At 37.9% G+C, this 25566-nt stretch overlaps 1 protein-coding gene across 3 annotated transcripts in view; it reads right to left on the reverse strand.

The window, feature by feature from the left end:
* The window catches only part of SATB2 (SATB homeobox 2), a 178803-nt gene that overhangs the window by 131247 nt on the left and 21990 nt on the right, over window positions 1-25566 (reverse strand). For all 3 annotated transcript variants that reach the window (XM_019635771.1, XM_019635770.1, XM_019635769.1), the window contains one exon: window positions 20840-21016. In XM_019635771.1, coding sequence (XP_019491316.1) covers window positions 20840-21016 — 177 coding nt within the window. The remainder of the gene's footprint in view (window positions 1-20839; window positions 21017-25566) is intronic.

The following is a 25566-nucleotide window of genomic DNA, read 5'->3' on the forward strand; positions in this document are numbered from 1 at the left end:
ATCCAGAAGCTTACCAACTATATTTATGCATATCAACCCCTTTTAATTTCCCTTGCTTATATTTACATTCAAACAAGAAACGAAAGAGGAGGGAGACAGTGTTAACACCAAATGAATATGGTTCTATTTTATTAATATATTTTAAACAAATATTCTTTTAATATGAGTACCTAGGCACTATGCTAAAAACATTACGTGGATGTCACTTTATCTTCACATCATTATGCGGGCAGGTACAAATTTTATTTAGAGGTAAACTGAGGTTCATGAAGGTTATGCGATGTCACGCTTATTCAATGTCACAAAGCAAGTAAGTGGCAGAGTCAATATATGAACTCCTGCAGTGTGACACCAAAACCAGTAGGTTAGCCATTAGAGTGGTCAGAGTGCAGTGACAATATGGTAAGCAGTAGGTGCAGATAGGACATGGTCCTTAGATTAGAATAACTCACCACCAAGAGAAGAAATGATAAGTAAGCAGATAAACTACAATTCATTGTGTTAACTGCCGCTACAAAGGTAAGTACTACAGGAGCATAAAGAGAAAAACAACTAAGGCTATTTGGTGCAAGAGCAGCGGGATGCTGGGGGAATGGTCCTCCTGAGATGATAGCTCCAATTGTAATTGGGTCTTCAGTATTCCAGGAAAACTGGCGAGGGGGCAAGCATTTCAGAAAATGCATAAAGTCAGAGATCCATGACAGAATATGGTGCATCTGAGGAACAAGAAGAAATTCAGCTCTGAGGCAAGGCCCCAAAAAAGGTGAGTCAGCAAGAAAAGACAAGAGCCTTGGGCAAGCGAAAGGACACCTCCATGGCTGCACATTGCCACTACCATGCACTCACACAGAGACGAGAGCACCTGCTTCAGCACTGCATTGTTTCATCTTTTTTGCTGGTCTCTATATGTCCTACAAGGTCAGACAATTAAGTTTGCAAACTCATCCTAGAAAAAGTGCTACATATCTCATTGCTGAATATCACTATAGTCACATTCGAAGTACTCCCCTTGGGAAGCACTGCACTGATGCCAGCACCTAGTCCACCCTTCAAAGCAATTTTGGAACTCATTTTGTGGAATGGCCATCAGAGCTGTCGTCACATTACCCTTGATGTCCTTAATGTCATCAAAATGTCTTCCTTTCAATATTTCCTTTATCTTCAGGTAAAGAAAGAAGTCATTGGGGGCCAGATCAGGTGAGTAGGGAGGGTGTTTCAATACAGTTATTTGTTTACTGGCTAAAAACTCCCCCACAGACAGTGCCGTGTGAGCTGGTGCATTGTCGTGATGCAAAAGCCATGAATGGTTGGTGAACAGTTCAGATCGTCTAACTTTTTCACGCAGCCTTTTTCAGCACTTCCAAATAGTAAACTTGGTTAGCTGTCCATTTGGTACAAATTCATAATGAATAATACCTCTGATATCAAAAAAAGTTAGCAAAATTGTTGCAACAAGTTCACGAACTTAATTGTCATACCTCGTATATGTCATTGTCTTCTCTTCTCAACCAGGTAATAAGTCCCCAAGGGTAGGGGCTAAATTTTATACTTCTTTATATCTCCCTCCATACTTAAAACAATGCGACTACATCTGAGCTACTCAATGTGCCTAATCATGGTGTTTTATGGAAGTAATTGGAGAAAAAGCAAAAGGGGCAACACCTCCCCTAACAGGGACAAGTACGTCACAGATGAAAAACAGAAATTGTGTATCTCTGCTTTGTATGGTATGAGCTGCCCCAGATGGAACTGCAAAATTCATGGAGAATATAATTGAGCTACTTATCAGGAAAAGACCATATAATAAATTGTCACATTATGAATAATCCTGTTAGAGCAGGGGCTCGAGAGTGAGTTTGTTATCTCCTTCCCTTACAATAACTAACAGCAAGTACAGTTGACAACAGAAAACATCAGTACCAAGAAATAGTACAGAGTGTTGTTTTTTTAAAATATATTTTCAATTAATACATGAAATACTTTTGCTAGTTCTTTGGTTCCTCAAATTAGGGGAAAATTTATTTTTAAATGAAACTTGTATCTTCTCATAATCTGTATGTTTATTTTTATAACATTCTCAGTGTTTAATCTGAAAATAATATTCAAAAGCACACATGCACTCATTTCTTAGCATCACAGATTTTGGTTCATAGGTTTTGAGGTTCTCAATTTTACAGATAAGAAAACCAAGGTTTAGAGAAGTGACTTCTTCAAACACGTGCATGCCTAACAATGCTGCCAGATATGAAGTCTGCTTTTTCTAACTCGTTGTCCCCTAATTCTCTCCTTAAACAAACCTAAAATTGAAAGTGAACTCTAGTGATTCTCTCTGAATCTAATCAGAAGTCCTAGCTGGCACGGTTAACTTTCTGCCCCTCTGCTCTGTCTTCCCTGATTTCCCACGATAGATTCGCAAACAAGCAGCAGCCAACACTGCTACTCATCTATCCAACATCCATTCTCTCCTCTTTCTTCCTAGAGAATCCCAATTTTTTTCTGAGCAGCATTTGTGTCGAATGAAAACCTTGATTTCCCAGGATCTCTAGGCCTGGAGCTGAGATGAATGACAAAGTCCTAGGTGAAGGTGTCCCTTCCAGAATCATAAAGACAGAGCTTCATGAGGAGAGGCATTTGGCCTTTGCTCTCTCTCCCCACCCTCTTCCTACCTGGAATCTGAACTGGATGTCTGGAGCTACAGCACCCATTTTGCAACCATAACAAGAGAAGCCAGGAAGAGAGCCAGAGCCCATGTCCCTAGAGGGATTGGCAACTACTGTATTAGCCTGGATTGGTCCCTATTTGGTTAAACCACTGTTGTAGAGTTTCTGCTACATGCAGTCACTTGTAATCTTAACTGATTAATACATAAACTAACATTTTACCATGCACTCACATATTCTTAACATATCACTCCCCTGACTCAAAATCTTTCAGTGGAGATCTCAAGCAGGTGACCACCAAATAAAACACTAACTCTTTAACCTTACCTCCAAGTTTCTTTACAATAGATGCTTGAATCTGAGACCTCCTAAACACATCCTGCATACCAGGCAAACAGAAGTCCCTGCCAACTGTCTCTCTCACCTCATCTCTGCCTATCAAAACCCTACAGTCTAGTTGAGGCCCCTCTCATACATCACCTCCTTCATCAGTCTAAGTGGATTCCCCCAGCCTGATGAGATTTCTCCCTCCTTTGAACTCTCACAGCAATTTTGTTTGCCCCTCTCCTATGTTCTCTTCATAACAGCCACTGGACTCGTGAGCTCTCCTAGGCAAAAGGCACCTTGAGGGCAGGACCTTGTCGTTTTGGTAGGGAAGCCCCTGCCCCCACCCCGTGGCTCAGTGCCTGACACATGGCAGATGATTAATAATCACTTCTTAAATTGAATTAATAAACACTTCCCCCTCTGCTAATGCATCTCTGACTGAAGAGTCCACGCCAACACTCTAATGACTTAGGAGGGAGCATGTGTGACAGCAGGAGTGAGCTGAGCTGCAGTTCAAACTGCTGTATTGTTTTGACACCAGCGCCAAGTGATAATGGGCTGTTACTCGGTGTGTCAAAGCGCTAACTCAAGGCTCCTGCGCCAGCCTCTCCTGCCTGTCACAAGCCCCAGTCTGCAAAAGCCTTTCCATTCGAAATATCATGTGCCTTCTGCTTAAGGAAAGCCAGTGGCTGGTCACTCCTCTCCCAGTGGATGGCAAATAAAACAGAATGATTCCAGCAGGAGCAGGGTCTCACTGAGACCTTGTCGGCACACACCTGTCACTGTAGGAATGATCCCCAGCACATGTGCGAGAGAAGGGTAAGGGAGCAGGACGCTGTGGTAGGGAACCGGTGACAAGGACAGAACAGCAGTCTGCTGATGAAATAAAGGCTGCACCACAACATTGCTGAGGAAGCATTTAGTTCAGATTGCAAAAAGTTGGGAATAATAAAAAGAGGAAAAACCTACAGGATGACAGACTATGTAATTTGAATACAATCTAAAAAACAAAATAAGTAAGAACGAGAGCCATAAAATTTATATATTAAAATATAGGGCCTGAAGTGAGAAACATGCTGTCCTTCACAGGACAGGCTTATAACAAGTACACACCCCATGTCTACAGGTCCCAAAAGAAAATGTAACCTTCAGTGATAGACTAGTTCCAAGTTTGCCATCTGCCCAATGGCCAAGATCTCAAATAAATAATTGTTCAAAATAAGCTAAAACAAAATAACTGTTACATACACAATTATCCAGACGGTCATCAATATTACTGTAAATCTCTCGGAAAAGTTGCTAATCATTAGCCATATGAATCACTGAACATGCTACATAGTATTGTTTTAACTTCTTGGCTACTATGTACACTGTAATTAAAAATGATATTGGTTTAACAAACATTTAATACTAATGATGTGTGCTGATTTAAAAATAAACGAGTGAATTAATTAATAAGATAACAAAAGGATATAGAAATTGCATTTAAATGCGATAAGTTATTTAATTTGATGGGAAAGTGAATACTTTATACATGAGAAATTTGATTAAACGAATTAATCCCTCGCTCCCCCAGTGAGACTGTGTTTGATGGGTGCCCGGTGGCCCATCAGCTCTCTGATGCCTCCCTACACAGGTGTGCTGCAGCCATGTAAACCTTTCTGATTAGCAGCCAGGCCTGTAAGGCCTGCACCGCACTCCTTGACAGGATGCTCCAACCTACTCTCCAAGGCCTCGGAAGGCAGCCCCCAGGCCCAGCACCACTCCCTGCACGTTATCCTTCTCTGCAGGGCTACTTCCAGCCCCACCAGGACTGCCTGCCAATTTGTAGCATTGCGTTGCCCCCAATGCCACGGCAAATGGCCACAAGGTAAAGAGGTAGCTATCTTATGCACAGGCCTAGGCAGGGGTGAGTGCTTGGGAAAGTTAAAAATAGGACAACTGGACCCAGAAGGGAGTGGGCACCAGGACTTGGTAGCAGTTACATTATAACATTTGGCATAAGAAACACTATATTTCTATTTTAGTGTGTTTCAGTTATTTTTATACAGGTGTGGTTCCATTATGCCAAACTGGGTTATTTTGCCTACGATCTAGAGGATTAACTTTGCGGGAAATTGAATGAATTTAAAAACTAAATAATTTTAAAAATACTACTTTATGTACAAATCTATGAATGGATAATTATCAAATAGGAGACTATCCACTAATAATTATATTTGACTTCGAGGCACACCATGCAATTTTTGATACAGGTTTACCTTCGTAATTACACTTTTCTTAGAGTATTATTAGCTTTCAGCTGGTAATTCTAATATTAAAATAAATACACACCAAAACACATTGGGACCACACATCTACTAGCTGGCAGGAGTGAGGCCTTCAAATGCTGTGTTTTCCCACAGGTAATTCATGCTTAATTTTTTTTTTTTTTTAAGAACAGACTACTGCTCAAAAAAAGGGCAAGGATAAAGAGAAAGAAATATTTTAAATACTAAAAAAAGGCAGAGAAATAGTGAGAATGGAAGGAGACTGCAGAGGTGAGGTGAAAGAAGTCAATAAATCAAAATAAATTAAAGCCGCTACTTTGGGGTTCACCGCCATTTCATTTCTTATTTCCCTGTTTACAAGCTAATTGCATTATGCTGTAACGTAACCGAATATAACATAACATGACCTAATGTCTTTATCTATTAGGCTTTTTAGTCACACAAATGTCACTATTTGCTTTTTTTTTAAGCCCTGTTCACTTATCCCAGGTAAAAATGCGCCAAAGTAAGGGAATTCAGTCTGGGAAGCTTTTTCCTATGAGATGCTCCAGGAAGGAGAATAAAAAAAAGAAGGAGCTATAATTCAAAGGTGACATTATTAACAGTCAAATTTTCCAGGATACAAATACCTACTGACAATGTGTCCCCCAGGGAGAAAACATTTACATTCCTGCCCCTCCACACAGTCCCAGAGTCTTGCTCTGAGGCAGTTCCACAAGTGGAATTGCGTCAGAAGAAAAGCTATGAGCAACTATTTCGGAGGAGGGCTGGAAGGGAAAACAGCCTGGTATTTCAACACAATGGTGAAAAAAGTTGTGTTAACTCAGGTGGCTTCACTGTAGTTAAGTTGCTTTGGTACTTAGGTAACTCGATATTTAGAACTCTATAGAAGAAGACTGAACAGATTGTCAGCTGACTAAAGAACAAGCTCACTATATCTGCACCTACATGTATAGCTTTACCTATATCTCTATCTTTACACTTCTGTCTATCTATCTATCTATCTATCTATCTATCTATCTATCTATCATCAGGACTCTTCAGCAATGGATCAGACATGAGACACCCAGGCTTAGAGAGACAAAGATAATTGGCTGCAGAGTTGCCTAAAAAATTGAGACTTCTTGCTTCTTATGAAGTAAGTTCCCCAATGTATCACAAGCCAACAAGGAAAGATATAAAACAGGCTTTTAAAACATTTGGGGGGGGCGGAGAGGGGTTGTTACTTTGTGAGGGGTGAAAAGGATAACTATTGCATTGTTCTGTACACCTGAAACTAACAATAAAATAAAATTAAAGAAAAAAAAAACATTTGGGGTAGACTTGGTTCCTATGTATATAAGAACAGTGAAACAAAAATTTTGCTAATTTTTATTGTTGCTAGTTCCATTACTAATAAATAATTGCTGCACAATTTATTTGATATTATTCATAACAGTGTGACAATCTACATTATACAGTACTGTAAATGAGGTAATTTTCCTGACAATGCAGAGAACAAATATTATATAAAACAATTAAAAACATAGATAGGGCCGGCCAAGTGGCGTGTTGGTTAAGAGCTGGCTTGGGACGCCAGCTCTGAGCAGCAGGGTCCTGGTTCAGGTCCCACATGAGGGCCAGTGATGCTGCGCTCTGCAGCTAAGATGGTGAATAACAGCTCGACCTGGAGCTGGGCTGCCGTGAGTCGCCAGCAACGGTGTAGGCTGCAGCCCCTGCTGCAATGGGCTGCTGTAAGCTACCGTGTGTGGCTGGCAGCCAGCGTGAGCGGCTGGCAGCCAGCGTGAGCGGCCAGCAACCAGTGTGAGCTGCCAAGAGCCGCTGCGAGAGGCCGCCCAGAGGCCGGCAACCAATCTGCCTCACCCAGGAAGAGCACAATGATAATACCAACATGGGCCAGTGAGGCAATGTCCTCTACAACTCGACTGAAAAACAAAAGGGATGGCAACTTGTCTGTTCGCCCTCCCCCAATTCCCCAATAAAACCTTTAAATATTTAAATATATATATATATGTATATATATATATATATACATAAAATCAACTATTTTAACTTAAAAAAAGAAAAAACAAGCTCATCTGATTACAAAGCCATCAGTGAACATTCATATTTTCATTTGTTACTAATAAAGGCTATTGTCTTTTTTAAAATACACCATTTCAACCAGATGATTAGAAAGGGGGAGGGATTGCATTACATCATCCAAATATATAAAATATACATTAAATGCTTTGAGAGAGAAAAAAATGGAGAGGCAATATATTACAGAATATTTTATCCACAAAAAGGAAATTAACTCTTTGCCACGGAATAGGATTTTGTTGATCAAACCATGACTATCACAGGATCTATTCTTTTTATATCATAAGAAAATCAAAGAGATTAAGGAAACAGTATTGGTAGTTGTCATCCAATATCTCAGAATGAGGGGCTATATGATTGGAAGCTACAGAAAACAAATAAGCATACTATATCTGGCTTCTGCTTTGTAAAGTAATAATTATAACAGTAACTAATATGTACCCACCTCTTACCCTGTGTAAAGGCACTTTACATGGCTTGTTTCATTGAATATTTCTAACACTCCTAGGAGGAAGGTATAATTGTTGCCCCTATTTTATGATGAGGAAACTGAGGCAGAGAGTCACATAGCTGGGAAGGAGTAACACCAAGATTAAAAGCCCAGCAGTCAGACTCCTAGGTCTACAACACCTAACCACCACACTCTACTATCCTGGCCTCAATAAGAACAAGATTCTAGAAGACATGGAACTGAAGACCCGGTCCCCTGTTACACCATGTTAGATAGCTCTCAGCTGATCTGACCGTTAGATACGCTATGCCATGATGATCAACTGTTCACCGTGAGCAATTCCCAACAGTGCCTTAGCGAAAAGAAACTAGCAAATCCATATGCTTTTAACCATGTATTTTCATTATGTTGGAAATTAAATATTTTTTTTAAAAAAACTAAAATACAGCTGTGAAATCTTATCAGTGACTTTTACATTCAAGTCTTAGCCTGATTTACCCCTACATCCTCACAAAGTTGTACAATATGATTTGTGGTTTGATTTGGTTTGTTTAATAAACTTCAACATTCAAATTAGATAACCATTTTCAAGAAACTTTTTGTTACCCATACTAGAAAATGCACCTAAAAAGAAAACATTGCATAAAGCATCTAATACAAGTCCCAGTTCACATCCTATGTGTCTGAATTCATCAGGCTGGAATCCGATGCAAAACAGACTCAAATACTCTGCCTTACAGAGTTCTGTTTTTTCTTTGACCTCAAAAATATGGTCTTTACTCCTGTACCTACCCACTCATCACAAGTCAGCTGTCATGGATCACAAAGGGGACCAGGTGAGTGATCCTGGCAGACTCAGTGACGAACGCATCACTGCTCAGCAAAACCAGCACCCCTGGCAATCAACCCATTATCAATCCTCTCCCACACAGAAGACAACGCGCCTTATTTTCCCAGAAACCCTGGGACTACAAACAGAACTATTTTGGTCTCACACATTTCAAAGCCTTTTTTTAATTCAGGACAAGCAAATGACTGTGGCAGCTTGGGGACACAGATCCTTTGAGAAGCGCTTAAACTCAACAACATCCAAATTTTGATTTTTTAGCCTTTCACCACCACAGGGACCTACAACACACTGTTTTTAGTCCAGTGGGAAGAAAAAAGAATTCTTCCTCAGTCTGGCTATGAATAAATTACCCTCCAGAAGAAGTCAACACATACCTTCCAGGAAACTATTAAATGCACTTAAGAGGAAATTTTCTAAACGCTACCCTCCAGGACCCTGAAAATGGTCCCTTCTCCCCACAGGATAAAACAGCTTACTTCTGAAGGGTGAGTGCATGCTATAAAGAAGGTCAATTACAAAGATCTATCTGCATTCCATGACTTTGGAAGTTCCACCTGGGCTTTACTTGACAGTGTGTTTAAAAAAAAAAAAAAATTTGAGCATAGGCTGTAAATCACCTCAGGATGCCCACGTGAAAGCAGTGCCGTCTGGGAACGGCTCGTGCTGTATTGTAGCACCCTCAGTGGCTCCATCCCCACGAACGGCACTTGTAATGAAAACACTGCCATATATCTTGATTTGTCAGAGAACAAATCAGTTTTATCTGTTCATTTTGTGGTTTAGTGTCATAGGTATTTTAGAAGACATAATTTATAATTCCTCATGCAATTATATATGAAATTAAATCATCTCACTTTTCTAGAAGCATCAGAATATTTCAGATTAAGTAGAATACCCTCGTAATGTCTCTGAAGTTCTCTTTCCCCAACTATTGCCAGAAAGAAAATAAGTACATACATACATACATAAAGGAAAAAGAGGGGGAACCATGTAGCATTTTAATGAGCTGCTCTAGTTATAGTAGGTCAGGCCCTGGAGAAGCTTTTATTTATATTCGTAATAATAACCCACTATCGCAACAATGCCTGATCATGCCGTAGAGAGGCAGGGGTGTGGTGGGTAAGCCACTACACATCAAGAAGCAGAATGACTGAGTTTGATTTGAATCCTAATTCCACCACCTTCCTGCTGTGTGCCCTTGGGTAACTCACTTAACCTCTCTGTCCTTCAGTTTCCTCAGCTGTAAAATGTAGATAACTGTACCTATGCCACACATGGTTTGTGAGCATTAAATGAGTTAGCATAGGTAATACACTTAGAACAGTGCACATAGAACGTGTGCACTGCCTAGCACATAGAAAGCTCTGTGTTCACTAGCATTATAATTAGCAACAATAGACAAACCACTCTTTTTTTTTAAGGGCTAAACACATATGAAAACATAACCAGACTATGTCTTACTGACTAGTACTGAGGCATTCCAATGGGAGATAAGAGAAAAATATCCTATTGGGTATTATTTGGGTGTTAAATTGGTTATTTTAGTAAACTTCAAGGCAATGCAGCCAAGGTTCCTTATTAAGTACTAAGTGACACCTCAGGCCCTTGGGAGAACATGTCACTCCTACAAATGTTTTAATCTCTCAAATTTACAGAAAAGTTGGGTCTATTCCTTTTAATTTACTTAGATAAATTAATATCTGCTGAGAGGCTACAACAAATTCATAATCGTATCTTTAGTCACAACAAAAAATTTCCCCTTGGTAATACAGAAAAGCAGTTGTTGATCCTAATTGCATTAGTTTAAGCTGGAAATAGGTGCATTTTAATATCCACTGGGGGTTACAAATAAAAAGGAATATGGTAGCAAATTATAACTTAATATGTTATATATCTCCGATGTGTATACTTGATATAACACTGGTTTCATAATTTAAACTCTTCTTTCATATAAATTCATATTTTTGGTTACATGAGTACATTTTAATAGATAATCTGAGTTACATAAATCCTGACCAATCATTACTATGTCTATTATGAAAACCCACCTAAGTATTTATTGAAAGCAAATACTTTTCTCTATCCAAGGGCCACCAACATAGTCACATGGGAAGAGAATGATCCCTAGCTCAGAGGACAGACCTCAGTGTGAGCTGAATGACTCAAAAAAAGCCTACAGAAGGGAGGCAACTGGAATGGTGCCAGTGACAGTGTTAGGAAAGGGTGCAGGGTAGGTGGCCAAATACATTTGAATTCTAACTAGGCTCATATCTCACACCTGCTAAGCTACAGGGAAGACTGTGAAAAGAAACTGGGTCAATCTTAGAACTCTAAAATTCAGAAGGGAGATAGACAGCTGCCATCTCCTTTCCGTGCCCAGAGGATCCAAGGTCTGATACAAACCAACCACCAAATGGGATTACAAACCATTGCTCCTGCAAGTAGGGAGCTTTCGTGATCTGTCTCACCAATTCCCTACCCAATAATGGGCTGTCCTCAATCAATTTCAACACAAAAAAAATCCTTCCCTAGGCGGTTCCCCCAATGACTCTGGCATAAAATCTCCATCCTATTGCACATAACAAAAACCAGAGGCTAAAATACAGACAGTCATCAGTTATTCATTCCTGGGACATGTTTAGCACAGGATTGTCATTGTGAAACTAGTAAGCACTCAGTAACTAACCCACACAATGCTGCGTGTGTGTTTTTTAAAGAGGAGAAAGACCAAACTGGGGGTGAGCTAGAACAGACTGCCCTCCTAACTCGGCTCCCAGGATCCTGTGCCCGGCTTTTATCTGGGAGATTATTAGGCTTTGTAGAGGGCAGAGGTTTGACTGTGCTGGGAGCTTTCCAACACCTCATCCTTTGATTTACAAAACTGACAGAAAGAATATGTCAGAAGTACTTCTCTGCGGAGTGTGAGCTGGAAGCTGAGAGGAACCTCGGGTGGTATTTGCATATAGCCTGCAGCAATCTTTTCCAACCTGAGAAAGAGCTTGTAAAACAGTAGTGCAGATTTGCTGTTCAGTCCTGGGTGATAGATTATTTCTTCAAACCAAAAACAGGCAGACAGATAAAGGAAAACCTTTGTGTTTTCTCTTACTGACACACATAATGTTACCAACTACAGCTTTTGAGCAAGCAAACGGTATGCACTGTCGAGCCTTGATGTAAGACTCTTTAAAGCTCTGAGAGCAGCCATCAAAAAAAAAAAAAATGTGTTTCAAAACGCTGGGTTTTAAATGCTTCTATCTGGCACCTCAGAAACCAAACCAAGGTGCCCATGGGTGACCAAATGGCCAGGCGAATGCTGGCTTTTCACCCCTGCCTCCCATTGCCACCAAGCTTGTCCTACATCACACTGCAGAAAGAAGAGGTCCCTCACCTCTCAGGGTTCCCTTTCATGTGCCAAGCTAAATAAATACTGTTTCCCCAAAAATAAGACCTAGCCAGAGAATAAGCTGTAGCATGATTCCTCCAGGATATGGAGGGCTGGCACCCCTCACATGAGGGTTTATGACCTGTTTCAGGGAGAAGGGTGCCTTTTCCACAAACCCCTTCAGCTTAAAATACTCAGTATGCCAAGGTGCCACATTTTGGCACCTAAAATCATGCTATGGCTTATTTTCTGGCTAGGTTCTTATTTTCGGGGAAACAGGTTAGTAAACAAACTGCCCCCTTACAGATCCGATGCAGATAAATGTATTATTATGCAGTTGAGATCCCATAAGGATTTTAAAATGTGTCTGTGAGAATTTAGACAAAGTATAAATGTAAAATGTGCACTAAAATAAGAAGTGAAAAACTTACAGTTCTGATATTTCACAAAGAATTAACTGAAATTATAAGAATTAGATGACAGAGCTCTTATCCATATAAAGAAGAAGAAAAAAGGAAGCAGGGCATTTTTAAAAAGCATAATATTACAAAATGCTTTATGGCCAAGAATTTTTCTACTGTCTAACATGAATGTCAAAATAGACTTTCTTTAAAGTTGGAGTATGGTGATATAGCACCAAGACTGAGAGTTGTATCAAAGGAGTGCTTTAAATATAAAGGATCTACCCAAAAGGTAACAGCACTATCTACTGTACTATTTGTAAGTTTACAAAAAGAGTTCCTTGAATGGAAACTGTACTGCATCTTCTTAAAACACAAAAAGACTTGGATCTGTAGCATATGACCCTACCATGCATATAAAATCTATTCAGTAGTAAAAGACAGTTACACTTTGGAAGGGAATGGGATAAAAAATTAATCACAATATAAATTGTATCAGAGTATCACCAATTTTAGGTTATAGGTTTCCTACTCATATAACTCCTCCAAGTTATATATTTTTAATGGGACACACTTTAATTATTCAGTAAAAGTTGTATATCACTGTGAGTCAATCTGGATCATTTTCCATGAATGACAAAGCATAGAACTCAGATGATCAATCCCCTCCAAGTCATAGGCATTAACGCCTAAACTCTGAGAAGAAAGATTTTAAGAAGTTTAAGACACACCAAAGCTAATGACCACCATGTCCAATTTCCCCTAACGAAACAGCTAACTGAAAACATTGCTAAACACTTCTATGATTGTGGAGGAAATAATGAGCTAGTGTCTTTTAATAAATTATTTCCAACGATATGACTTTTTGTAATAGGCTGATACAAATTGTGTGATCAGATGATTTTTTTTTTTTAATTCACCTACCCTTAACAGTTTTTATCCAATATTTCCTACTCAACTGCTAGGTATTCAGCAAATCAAGTCGGATAGGATCTTCACACTCTACAAATTTACATATAGGCAATAATCCCACCAGCTGACTGCCATGTGAGCCATAATTACAAATCTACATATTTTAAATAACACATATTTATGACAATAAAACAAATATAAGGAATACAGAACTATAAACATTTATATTAGATATTTGTTCTTAAGTATATACTAACCTAGGAAGTAAAATGAGCACTATTTTTCCCTTGGCATTCAGTTAAAAAGTAGTGTTTCGGGTTTTGCTGCCTGTGAGTGAACAAACATGTGTTCACACATAAGAATATTTAATTTTATGTAGTAAAGGAGGTAACAGTGTAGGGGGCTTGTTAGAGATTTCTGTCCGCCCAGCCAGTGTTTCACATTTTGGCCCATCCTGTTCTAATGAGGGTTGAAACATTGTTAATAGCAATTTGGGGTAGCGTTTTTTAGCTCTCTTTTGAGAGCCACAGAATTTTTTTAAGAAGCAGCTTGTTTGTTAAAAGTTTGCTCCAAGGCCTAAAATTTCTAAATATGCACCTTTTTTCAACATTGCCCTTATAAAGAAAAAACTGTGGAGAGTCTCCCAAACATGAGCGTTTAATTAAAGGAAAAGTTGCGGGGGGGGGGAGAAAGAAAAAGAGCCAAAGAAAGAAACCAAGGAAGCAAGACAAGGCAAGAGATCATTTTAAATATTTTCAATAGGGAGAATGTCAAACTTTTAGCACATGAAAATCTTGGCTCCAGACAACATACGTCTTTTAACCATCCTCCCTCAAAAAAAAAAGTGTGATTTTTCTGAATTCCTTTCCAAGGTTATGATTGAGCTTACTAATTGTTTATTTGAGATCATAGTATTTGCAGGCATTTATAGGGTTAGGTTGTCATTAAGTTTAGCAAAACAAAAATAATTCTGAATTAATTTAACAGCAAACAGAAGTTTAAAAAAACTTTTTTTTTTAATTTCAGAGCATGGGAAACCCATGGATTCAAAGACTTAAGAGACACATCAACCAAGTATAATACATGGATTTGTATAGCTCCTGATTTGAATAAGCAAACACTGAATAAATATATATCTATATATACCTATATATATATATAGATATATAAACATGGTTAACTCTAAACATATGTTTTTAAAACAGGCTTTATCTTTAAGAGATACTTAGTAAAATATTTGTAGATAAAATATGAGGTCTAGGATGCGCTTTAAAATAATCCAGTAGGGGAGAGGTGAGCAATGGGTGGAGTGGAGGCAGAGATGAAACAAGACTGATCATGAATTGCTTTTGAATAAATAACTACCTCTTAGGACTCCAAAAGTTATTACTGGAGTGTTTTGCCACCATGAGCATAACTAAATCATCACTGACTATAGAATGACAACTTAGAGTGTTCTGGAAATGGTGATAGGTGATCAATAAGGAGTCCAATTATATTTCACTTCTAATAAAAATAACTAATTCATGAATGGCAGCCAACTTCACAGTGATGCACACACAAAAAAATTCTTCATGGATAAAGTTCACTAAAATGAACCTTAAAAACAGTTTTCATTCAGTCAACAAGCATTTATTGAATTCCCATAGACTTTACATTGTGCTATGTATTACTATTATAAGGAAATAAAATAGTTTCTAGTTCATGTGTCCAAATGTAATTATTGAAGAAAGTAAACCAGAACTTTTTAGGAATGTATATACTATATCTCCAGGGTAATAAATAATACTTTCAAGTTCATTTACTCATTCTTCCTATATTGAATGAATGCCTTCCCCAAGTGCCATGTGAGCTCCTTGAAAGCAAGATTTTTTTTTCAGTTCTTTATCCCCAGAACCTAGAATAGTGACTGGCACAGGATAAGCATTTTATACTGCTGATTAATTATTTTGAAGATTACAATCACTAAGAAATGGGCTTTATTTTCATATCAAGAATCATTTTTGCCTTATAAATAAGAATTGTACATATATTGGAATTACTCAATCTACTATAGGTGCTACTATAGTTTTAAGAGTTGGCTTCAATAGACAGCAATTCTATGAAGTTCATTTTTTTTGTTTGTTTACTTGTTTTTAATGAAGTCTGTCTCAGTTACCTGGAAAAAGTATATACTCTATATATTTCATCATGGAAATTAAACATGAATAATTTATCATTAGCAAATAAATACAATTATTATGGATTCAGTTACCATGCAATCCAAAAGATCCTAACTTGTGCTAGCTTTGGCAGTATATATATAAAAAGTCTGGCCTTTTAGGGTTTATGTCAAAAAATAAAACATGGGTATTAAAGAAGAACTGCCTGCTACCCCAACTCTACACGCCCAGTGATCAAGTCTATCCAGGACAGCCCTGTGGTTAAGGACCTTGACTCTGGAGGTGGATCATTGGGCTACAAATCTCAGCTCTTCTACCCCCTAGCCCTGTGCCCCTGTGAAAGTTACTGCCCCTCTTTATTTGCCTCAGTTTCCTCAAAATGGGGAACAAAACTTACTCCAAAGAGGCTTTGTGAGAATTAAATAAGTCAGTACATGTAAATCTTTTAGAATAGTGCCGGACATACAGTAATTGCTCCATCAAGGTTACCTAGCTGTATTAAGATTCTAAAAAATGCCTTGGTTTATACTTCACAGAGGCTCATCAATGACCTATTGATATTTTTATAAATCTTAAATTGAAAAAAACAACAGAAATCTATCTGTACCACATACAAGTTTTCACAATTTCAGATAAATTAGGGACAAATGAACTGCTTATCAAAATTGGGGAATAAGGTAGAAATAACTTTCAACTTTTCAGAGAAGAATTCATGGAGGAAGCAAAATTTCACACTTATTATATATTTTTTTCTGATTGGAAAAAGAAGAAGATTCCATATACTCCCAACCACCCATCCTGTTGACATTAATATATTTCCTTTGTCATTTTTTCTATGCATATACAAAGGTGTAATCACAAAATATGGTGAATGTTTAAATTTTTAAAAAATGTATTACAGTAAAAGACACATTGCCATTAATCCCTCTCAAAATTGCTTCAATTACACTTATCCCATCATTCTTGCCACTTCCTGAAGTAGTTCTGGAAGTCCTCTTTCATGAGTGTCTTTAGTTGTGCTGTCTTGATGTCCTGAATCAATTCAAAATGTTTACCTTTCATGGTCATTTTGATTTTGAGGAAGAGCCAGAAGTCACATGGTGCCAGATCCTGTGAATAAGGTGGATGAAGACACACTGTAATGTTTTTGATAGAAATTGCCGAACCAGAAGCCATGTGTGACACGGAGCCTTTCGCTGTGCTCAGAAAATACATTGAATCTGCTGCTGCCAAGCACCAGCCAATGAAAAAGGCAGGTATCTTTGAAACAGGAAATGGCGCGTTGAACCTTAGTAACAGTGTGTGACAAGTTTCAACTTGTTTGGTGCAGTCGGGTGTGAGCTACAGTTGAGAGAAGGTGAGTTTTAAATTGTGCGGTAAATCATCCTCCATCATGACAATGCTCCATGTCACACATTGCTTCTAGTACACGGAAATTTCTGTCACAGGAAAACATTATGGTGTGTCCTCATCCACTTTATTCACTGGATCTGGCACCACTTGACTTCTGGCTCTTCCCCAAAGTCAAAATGACTCAGAACATTGAGGCAACCATGACAGCACAACTAAAGACACTCACGAAAGAGGACTTCCAGAACTGCTTCAGAAAGTGGCAAGAACAATGGTATAAGTGTGTTTCGAAGCGAGGGGGAGTATTTTGAAGGGGATTAACGGCAATGTGTCTTTTACTGTAATAAATTTTTTTAATTTAAACATTCACTGTATTTTTTTATCACACCTCGTATATGGAATTTTATATAATCAAGACTGTACTTGGCACCCTGCTTGATTCACATAATACTGTATTTTTCTGTTGCTTTTTAAAATATCTTAAATAGCTGCATAAATTTAATTACTCCAACATAATGATAAATAACGGTGATTAATACACCTCTTCTTGAACCCATAATTTTTGTATATTCATGATACCAAAAGTAAGCAGCCAGAAAGGACTTTTGTTTATTTATTATTGTTTGGCATATTTATTTGTAATTACACTGGCTAGTCAAAACTAAAATTTAAAAGTTATTTTAAATTTTACAGAAAGCAGTAGAGAGAGACAATGCCCACTTACAAATTAGTCAAAGGAGCACAGTGAGGAATCACATAGCCATCATGATCACCTCCCAAAGTCCACTACCCACACTAGCAACTACGAATAGCTACTTATCAGTAGGATAAAGAACTCTCTGGACAATGTGGGGAGGTCCATGGCTATTACCAAAAGCCTTAGGAGACAAAACTGAAAGGATGAAAAGAAAAGAAGGAAGAAGAAAGGGACTGATGAGTTTAATTGAGGAGGGTGGGGTTTACCTCACAGCAAAACCCTAGGTTAACGCTCATCTTTCCAAAGACTAGACTTTTGATTTAGAGACATGGACTCATCCACCATATAATGTAAAATATACTTGCTGTTCATTAGGCCTTAGCCTGCCTATTGTGGGAAAAGCAAAGAGCCTGCCATGTTTTGGCTTTTTGCATATGCAAAACAGCAGATCAGATGAATCCTGCATCTCATGTCCTTGAAAATCACAGTTAATGGTATGTGTGCTGAGAAACGCAGGGTTTGGGTCACTTAGAAGCACAGCACCCATGATTTATGACGGTATCTTCTGCCCTTATCCTGTCTTGGGTTCCAATATCTGGTTTGAAATAAAGAAGGTTATTATTCAAAAATGAGGCGAGGGCTTGGAAATCCCTGCACTCCATTTTAGTGGCATTTTATCATCCTTTAGAAGCAAGACTCCAAAATAATGACATTACTAATTTCTTTTTTCTCTTTTAAAGGTAATCTGAATAGTATTCCAATACAATTATTGAAACTCTTTGTTGGTCACGTTAAAAAGAAAAATCATGTTTCAAAAGCCTCATTTTTTAAAATAGGCTCAAGCAACCCACTCTCCTTGCAGTTTAGTTCTGCCCAACTTTTCCAGCAATTGGAGAAGAGGTTCAAGGACACTCAGTTTCTCTGCTATGTATAGATTTGCCAGTGACTTAGGTAATTAGAGGAATTACCTAAACACTGAACAAACCAAACCAAACCAAACCAAAAGAGAAAACTAGACACATAAAACCTCAGGCCTTGAATATGCAGTCATATCTTGTTCTATCTCCTCTTCTGGCTTTCTCCCACTCTGCCATTTGCCCAGCACATAAATCACCTGTCTTATCATGCATTCTGTTTGTCCTATAATAAACATGCAGCAAACCGCACACATTTGATGATCTGAATGACAACAAAGATCAAAATAAACAATTTAAAGTTTTTCCATTTACCCAAGTCAGAGGTCAGTAGCGTAATTTAAAACAAAATAAACAAACTGTAATTTTTGTTTCCCTCTGTGAGATTACTGTACAGGACGTAGTGATGAAGACTTTGCCTACCTACAAAATAAAGTATACCGGCCATCTAAATACGCAGTATCAGAATGTTGATTCAACTTTTTAAAAGTTTAATATTTAGTATTCTTTAACCATGGTTTTCAAAACCTGGAGAAGCAAATATTCGCTTTTGACTTTTCCACTGTGGAATCCTCCACTGTGGATGATATTCCTTGCTAGTGTATTCTCACCTGGGTGTGCAGAACTCATGGTTCACGCCACTGAATGGAACAGTGTGGCTCCCTCGTGCAAATTTCCTGAGAGCCCTTTCCCTGAGCCTGTGCCAAGAATCAAATCTTGGCCACTTAGTGCTCTGGGCTCCACATGTGAGCTCACGGCGCGTTGAGCAGCCGTGCTAACTGAGATGGATAGCCCTGTCAAACAGGAAGCTGGCACACCAGGATGCAAGCAGTGGGATACAATGACCTTTACATTCAGAGAAAAATATCCCTAAAATGGCATGAAAAGTTTATGGGGGGGAAAATGGGGGTTCCTTTATTTCATTTAGGCACGTAGCATGAAATAAAAGCAATGGTGCCAGTATGCAATTTGCTCGAGATCAGATTTTGAATCCCCTCACACAAGAAGGAAAAGTCCTCAGAGAAAGGAAATGAATCATCCTTTATTACGCTGCTTTCAAAGCAGCGGACTCTACGATTCAGCTGTATGAGGGCACCAGACAGGCCAAGCACTCTGGTTCAGATGCACTTGGACTCACAATAATCCATGGAGTACTACCTACCCTAGGAAATTATTCCTGACACCCTGGTTTTGGATGGGTTGCTTTCTTGGTAGAACGAAGATATAATTTAAATACTTAATTAAAGCATTTTTTTTAAAAAGTAATGATCTGCTTACAGAATCAGAGTCAAGGGCTTGGGAATTTAAATCCCATATCCTTGGGTCACCATATTTGTAACTTTGAATAAATTGCTTAATCTCTCATCCTTTCCTTATTTGAATAAATAGACTCTCTGACTGATAGTTCTTAGGAATTATATGAAGAGGAACTCATAAAAAATATAGCAAAGATCCTTGGCACATACACAAATGTTAAATAAAGATGGCAAATTATAAGAATATACATAGGAAATATGTAAAACAAAACCTGAAAGTCACATATTTCTCTTTTAGTTATAACCATTATCATAAACTATACAATTCAATCATTTCAGCTTTACAAGAATAATTCCACTGGGTCAAAAAAATTTTTTTTCCATTCTTCAAGGTTTGGGGGATATTTTTGTTGTTATTTGTTTTGTCAGTTCTTTGGCATGAAAGAACAATGGGCTATGCTTCAGAATGAAGCAACACAAGCTAACAATGGGCTCTCCAGTGCTGTACAATACACACTGAAATAATAATGCAAATTTAATATTTAATTAAATAGTAAGAGAAATTGATCGCAAAGGCACTGAGATTTCTTTTCTTTTTAATGAATGGATTACATCAAAACTACAGAGCAGTTTTCAAAGATACAAAAGTATGGTAAGACGCATCTATTTTTTTCTATTTAATTAAAAGGTGATTATAAAATGCAGAAGCTGCAGTAAATATATTTTAAACACTGAATGCTTATAAATCATGTATTAAAGTTTGTGAAGTTAGGAGTCAAACATGTCAGCACTGGCTCTAAGAATACCAATCCGGGGACTTAGAGAAAAATAGCAATTATCAGTGCAAAAAACAAAAAATAAATAAATAAAAGCCTGTAATGATCACGTTGAAATGCAAGTTGATTTGTGTGGCTCTAGAGATGCTGGTCAAATGCTTCCCATCCCCAAAGAACCCAGGAAACAAGACTCTGCAAAAAAATATTCTGCTATTCCCAGTTTGGGAAAGATACTAAATCTGACCTTTCTCCTCCAACCCTTGTTTGGAGACTGGTTTCAGGGAGCACATTCTTCCCGAAATCATGGCACAGGAAAGGCACAAGGAGGAGAGGGGAGACGCATGAATACCTTGTGCCTGAGCTGCGGAGCTGTGGGAGTACCCCAGGGCCAGGAGCGCGGTCTCCACCAGCTGGCTAAAAAGCACATCTTTTCGAACCAGGACGAACTCAGCATGCTCTTCTCTGTTGTCATATTCAAGAGAGCCGTCCAACTGCTCCACCACACAAAAGACAGGAATCATCAAACCTGGAGGGACACAATTCAAGAGCAAAACACAAACATTACAAAGCAAATCTCAGTCACCATGATGAGAAGGAAAGAGACAGTTATAAAAGTCACTCATCTGTGATCCATAGTGGCTTAGATTAAACATGCCTCTTAGTCAGATGGGCCTAATGGGAAAGCAGTGGATTTTCTCCCCTCCATTATTATTATTAGATGGCAGCAGAATTGCCCTGGGCCATGGCAGCAGCCCTCAGATTCTAGTCGTTAAAAAGTGAAGTGTACCTGTCAGAGGTGCCCTGGCTGAGAGACCTCAGGCTCACAGGCTGCACTTAGGTAAGGTCAAAGCAACCTTCTAGACTCCTGCACCTTGGTGTCTATGGTTTTTATCATTAACTTAATCAGGACTAGTATTTTTCAGATCTGATCTGCTTTTATCTGGAAATGTGGTAAATTACCTAGTAGGAAGGCAGACAGATTTGCTTTCAGGGCCTAAGCTAATAAGTGAATATGTACAAGAAAGTCAAGAGGCATTTAAAAGAAGTTTCTCCTGTATCTTTCATTTTTCTAAATCCTAGTAAATAGGTCATCAATTAGCTTGAAAGTACCTTGTTCATCAAAATCCTAACTGACGGTTAACTTATGTCAAAATATACATCCAAATGCAAAACTGTCTTTTTTTCATTATTATTTTATACATTAACACCAGTGACCACTAGAAAGAGATTATCTCTTCTTGTGTTTTCAGAGAAGAGAAGTAAACTACGCTAAAAAATAAAGCAAATTAGTCTAGTTGAAAATCTGTTGAAATCTGTTGTCACTGAAATATTTCTCTGCTTTGTATCAAAGTGTGAAAAGCTAAAAAATGTTTAATTTGCCAAAGATTTTTTATAAACTGTTTTTAATTTAAAAAAAAAAAAGTTATACAGGCATTTAAATCTAAACACAGCCAAGGCATAAGAAGATCAAAGCTTTACCAACATACAAGTAATAAACATGGACTCTGCCCTATTTAATTTTCACAAATTAGTATGTTATGGAATTCACACAAATTAGTATGTTATGGATCTGCTCTGGGTCTTCTCTTTGTACAAGAAAAATAAAAAGTTATGAAGGATGGATGGGCAAGCAGAAAGAGAAGGGGGAGATGGAGAGTTAGCTGGTCACTGTGAAGACACTTCCCAATAAAAATAAGACCTCTGTGTGAAATGTCAGATGTGACACATAGAAGGCATAAGATTTTTTCTAGACCCAAAAGCCTCCTGACTCACTCTGATCAGGGTGGGAGCAGACACTCTGCAAACTACCAGGTCACAGATTTAGATTTTTGTTCTAAAGATAATACAATGGTACAACTGGTTCCCATGTGCTAATTATTATTATTAAAGGTAATAAGTATTGGGTGTAATTATTAAATATCACCATTATTAACAAGAATAATACTCATTAAAAATTATTATCGTTGAAGATCATGGTAATTATTATTAAGCCTGACAATCTAACAAGTCACACCATCCCATACCTGGGACAACTACTGACTCAGTGTTCACTCCTAAGAGAAACAAAGCAGCATTATTGTCTATCCATGGTATAGATTTATGGCAAATAGGAAATACGGGTGCAGCAGACGGACTGTTTTAGACAAAGAAGAGAATTTAATCTGCCCACATGGTGCCTCACAAAATAATTTTTCAAACTGTGACCAGTACTGGCATATCAAAAGCTTATTTATTTATGCCCAATTTATTCCCGTCTATGTAAGACATGTGATGAATAATAAAAATTAGACTGCCTCCAAAGTATCTCTGTGGTCACTCATTTATCCAGTTTTGTATTCCCTGAACACCTACTGTGTGCCAGGTATCCCCCAAGGTGAGAACAAGCTGATGTGGCTCCTGCCCTCAATGCTGTTGCAGGTGTTATGAGCTCTTCCTAAGTGAGCATAATGACATTTTATAGGGCCCATTCCTGACAGTCCTTAGCTGCAGGGAATAGCCCCCATTTAGACCTTTTACCTCTTAAATACTGGTATATGATCTTTGTCCGAGGAAGCAGGTGGATTTCTATTTTTAATGATTTAAATATATGCACACATAGTGCCATGCAGTCAGCAGTGCCATAAGCTACTTCACCAGTAATACCTGTGTGTACATATGTTTCGATGCTGAAAATCCATGTGCAGTTCCTAATGTCAACACCTGAGTGTCACACATCTGGGAATTACAGATAAGACCTTTAAATGAATCCAGTTGCTCCAAAAGCTATCATGTATCCATTACTTAGGAACCATAAATCCTCTTCAAGTGTATAGTCAATTGAAAAAACTTAAGACCTTATTAATTTTTAAAAATAGTATTATCAGTTCAATGAGTTAGATATGAAATACAACATTAAAGCACAGGGGTCTAACCATGTAGGGATTTATGTTTTGAAAGTGTCAATTACCAAAATATTTCCTAAACATTTTAGGCAGTGACTGAAGGGAGCAATTGTTATCAGACAACTCCTTACAGTCAAAAAGCAAGTACCCATCCCTCGTAGGCATCACCTACTTTGAAAAAAAAAGGGGGGGGGAGTTTGAGATCACTTGTAAAATAAAACAATATTAACCAGAATGTATGATAGAATTTGTTCTGAAAGCCCATACATATAAGAGGCCAAAGAATATCATAAACAGGTTATATTTAATCCCTAGAAAAATGTACCTTTTTACTAGAGTTTAATTGATGTAAACCATTATGAAATTTTTACAATGAAATTCAATTTTTACAAAAGAGGAAACCAGGAAAACTAGATTCAATTACTAGTGACAATGACAAGGACAATGAGAAATAGTAAAATACTGAAATTGAGGTGAAGTGTAAGGAAGAAGAAAACGAATGCACAGGTTTTAAAAGCCTTAAAAACAGCAAATCCCCTGGGAAAGAAAACTATAAAAAGATAATTAGAAATATATACCAAAAAAAGGATATTTATCCATTTGGTCCTCCCACTCTCTCCAAACAAAAAAAGAAGAAAGAAAAAAACAAAAAAGTAACAATGGATGAAAAGATAGGGAGAGTGCTTGGAAAGCAATTCAAAAAATAAGAATTGGAGGAATTAAAAGAGAAGTTCCCATAAAAGTTAAGTTCCAATGTAAAACTAAAACGCATTTACAAATACAATTTGGAAAAGAAACCCTTGTTCTAGCCTATATCTAGAGCTTATGGCATTATTTTTCTTTTATTGTACCACAGACCCATTTCCCGATGATCAAGTAGAGAACTTTGAACCTTTTCACGGTAAGCCTCGCTAAGCCTTTTACAATTGTGGAAGGTAAGCAAGTAGCTTAATCTAAAAGACAGGCACACAGCCCCAGCCACTTGCAAAAAGTTAAGAGTTGTTCTGACATTTGGGATAAATGGTGAATTCTGTTATCATAGAGAGAAAATAAGCATGAGACTCTCTCTACTAGGAAAATGCCCTTTCCCAACTGTCATTAGTTATGATGCTCAAATTGTCAATTTCATTATGACATTATTTCTGACGTGTGTGTAATTATAAAGAGTTAACCTGATCTTCACTGCTACAGCCAGGCGAACAGTCATGTGGGGAGATGGTTAAAGGTGGTGGTGATCAGTTCTAATCAGGAGGCAGGCTACTCTTGGATCAAATCCTGGTACTATGAATCTATACCTGAGAGAGTAACCTTGGATAACTTGTTGGACATCTCTGGGGCTCAAATTCTTCCCAGGCAAAATGCAAATAATAATATCTACATCACAGAATTGTTGTGAGGATTAAACAATGTAACAGTTAAGGTTAAGTTTGCTAGCAGATAGCCCTCAAACAATGGAACCTATTTGTTTTTGTTTTCTTTTTTCAAAATCAGTATGAGTACCCTTGTACAGAGGAAAAAAGGGGACCAATATTTTTTTTCAGGGTCCATAATCAATGTCATGATACTAACGAAAAAGCATTTTTTCAGAATAAAAATGTTACTAATAATCATTGAATGGTCTGCTTATATAAGACACAAATAATTATGGCTTAAAACGTTCAATGTGCCCCGGAGAAAAAAGGTGGAAAGTATCAAAAGCACCATACTTTATACTCCAAAAGTGCCTACCCAATACAATAGCCACTAAGCCACATGTGGCAAATGAACACTTGAAATGTGGCAAGTCCTGAACTGAGATGTGCTGTCAGTATAAAATACACATTCGAGTTCAATGATGTAATACCAAAAAAGAAATAAAAAAGAACATACCACCAATCATTTTTTAAATTAACTGCATGTAGAGATATTTTAGATACATTGAGTTTAATAAATACACTATTAAATTATGTCCACCTGTTTAACTTTTTTTTTCAACGAAGCGACTAGAAAAATTTTAATTATACATGTGCCTTGTACTTTCTTTCTATCAGGTAGAGCTGCCGTAAGCAATCTGTCAAACACCAACATATACACAATGGTTTTTCCAACAGGATAGATTGATCCAAAACTGATACCTAGGACAATTGAGTGATTATCTTGCGCATTTCTTGAGTGCCCCTCAGTTATCTTTCCGCTGTGTTCCAGGTCTTAGGAG

Source organism: Hipposideros armiger, unplaced genomic scaffold (assembly GCF_001890085.2).
Source record: "Hipposideros armiger isolate ML-2016 unplaced genomic scaffold, ASM189008v1 scaffold_23, whole genome shotgun sequence".
Lineage (NCBI taxonomy): Eukaryota > Metazoa > Chordata > Mammalia > Chiroptera > Hipposideridae > Hipposideros > Hipposideros armiger.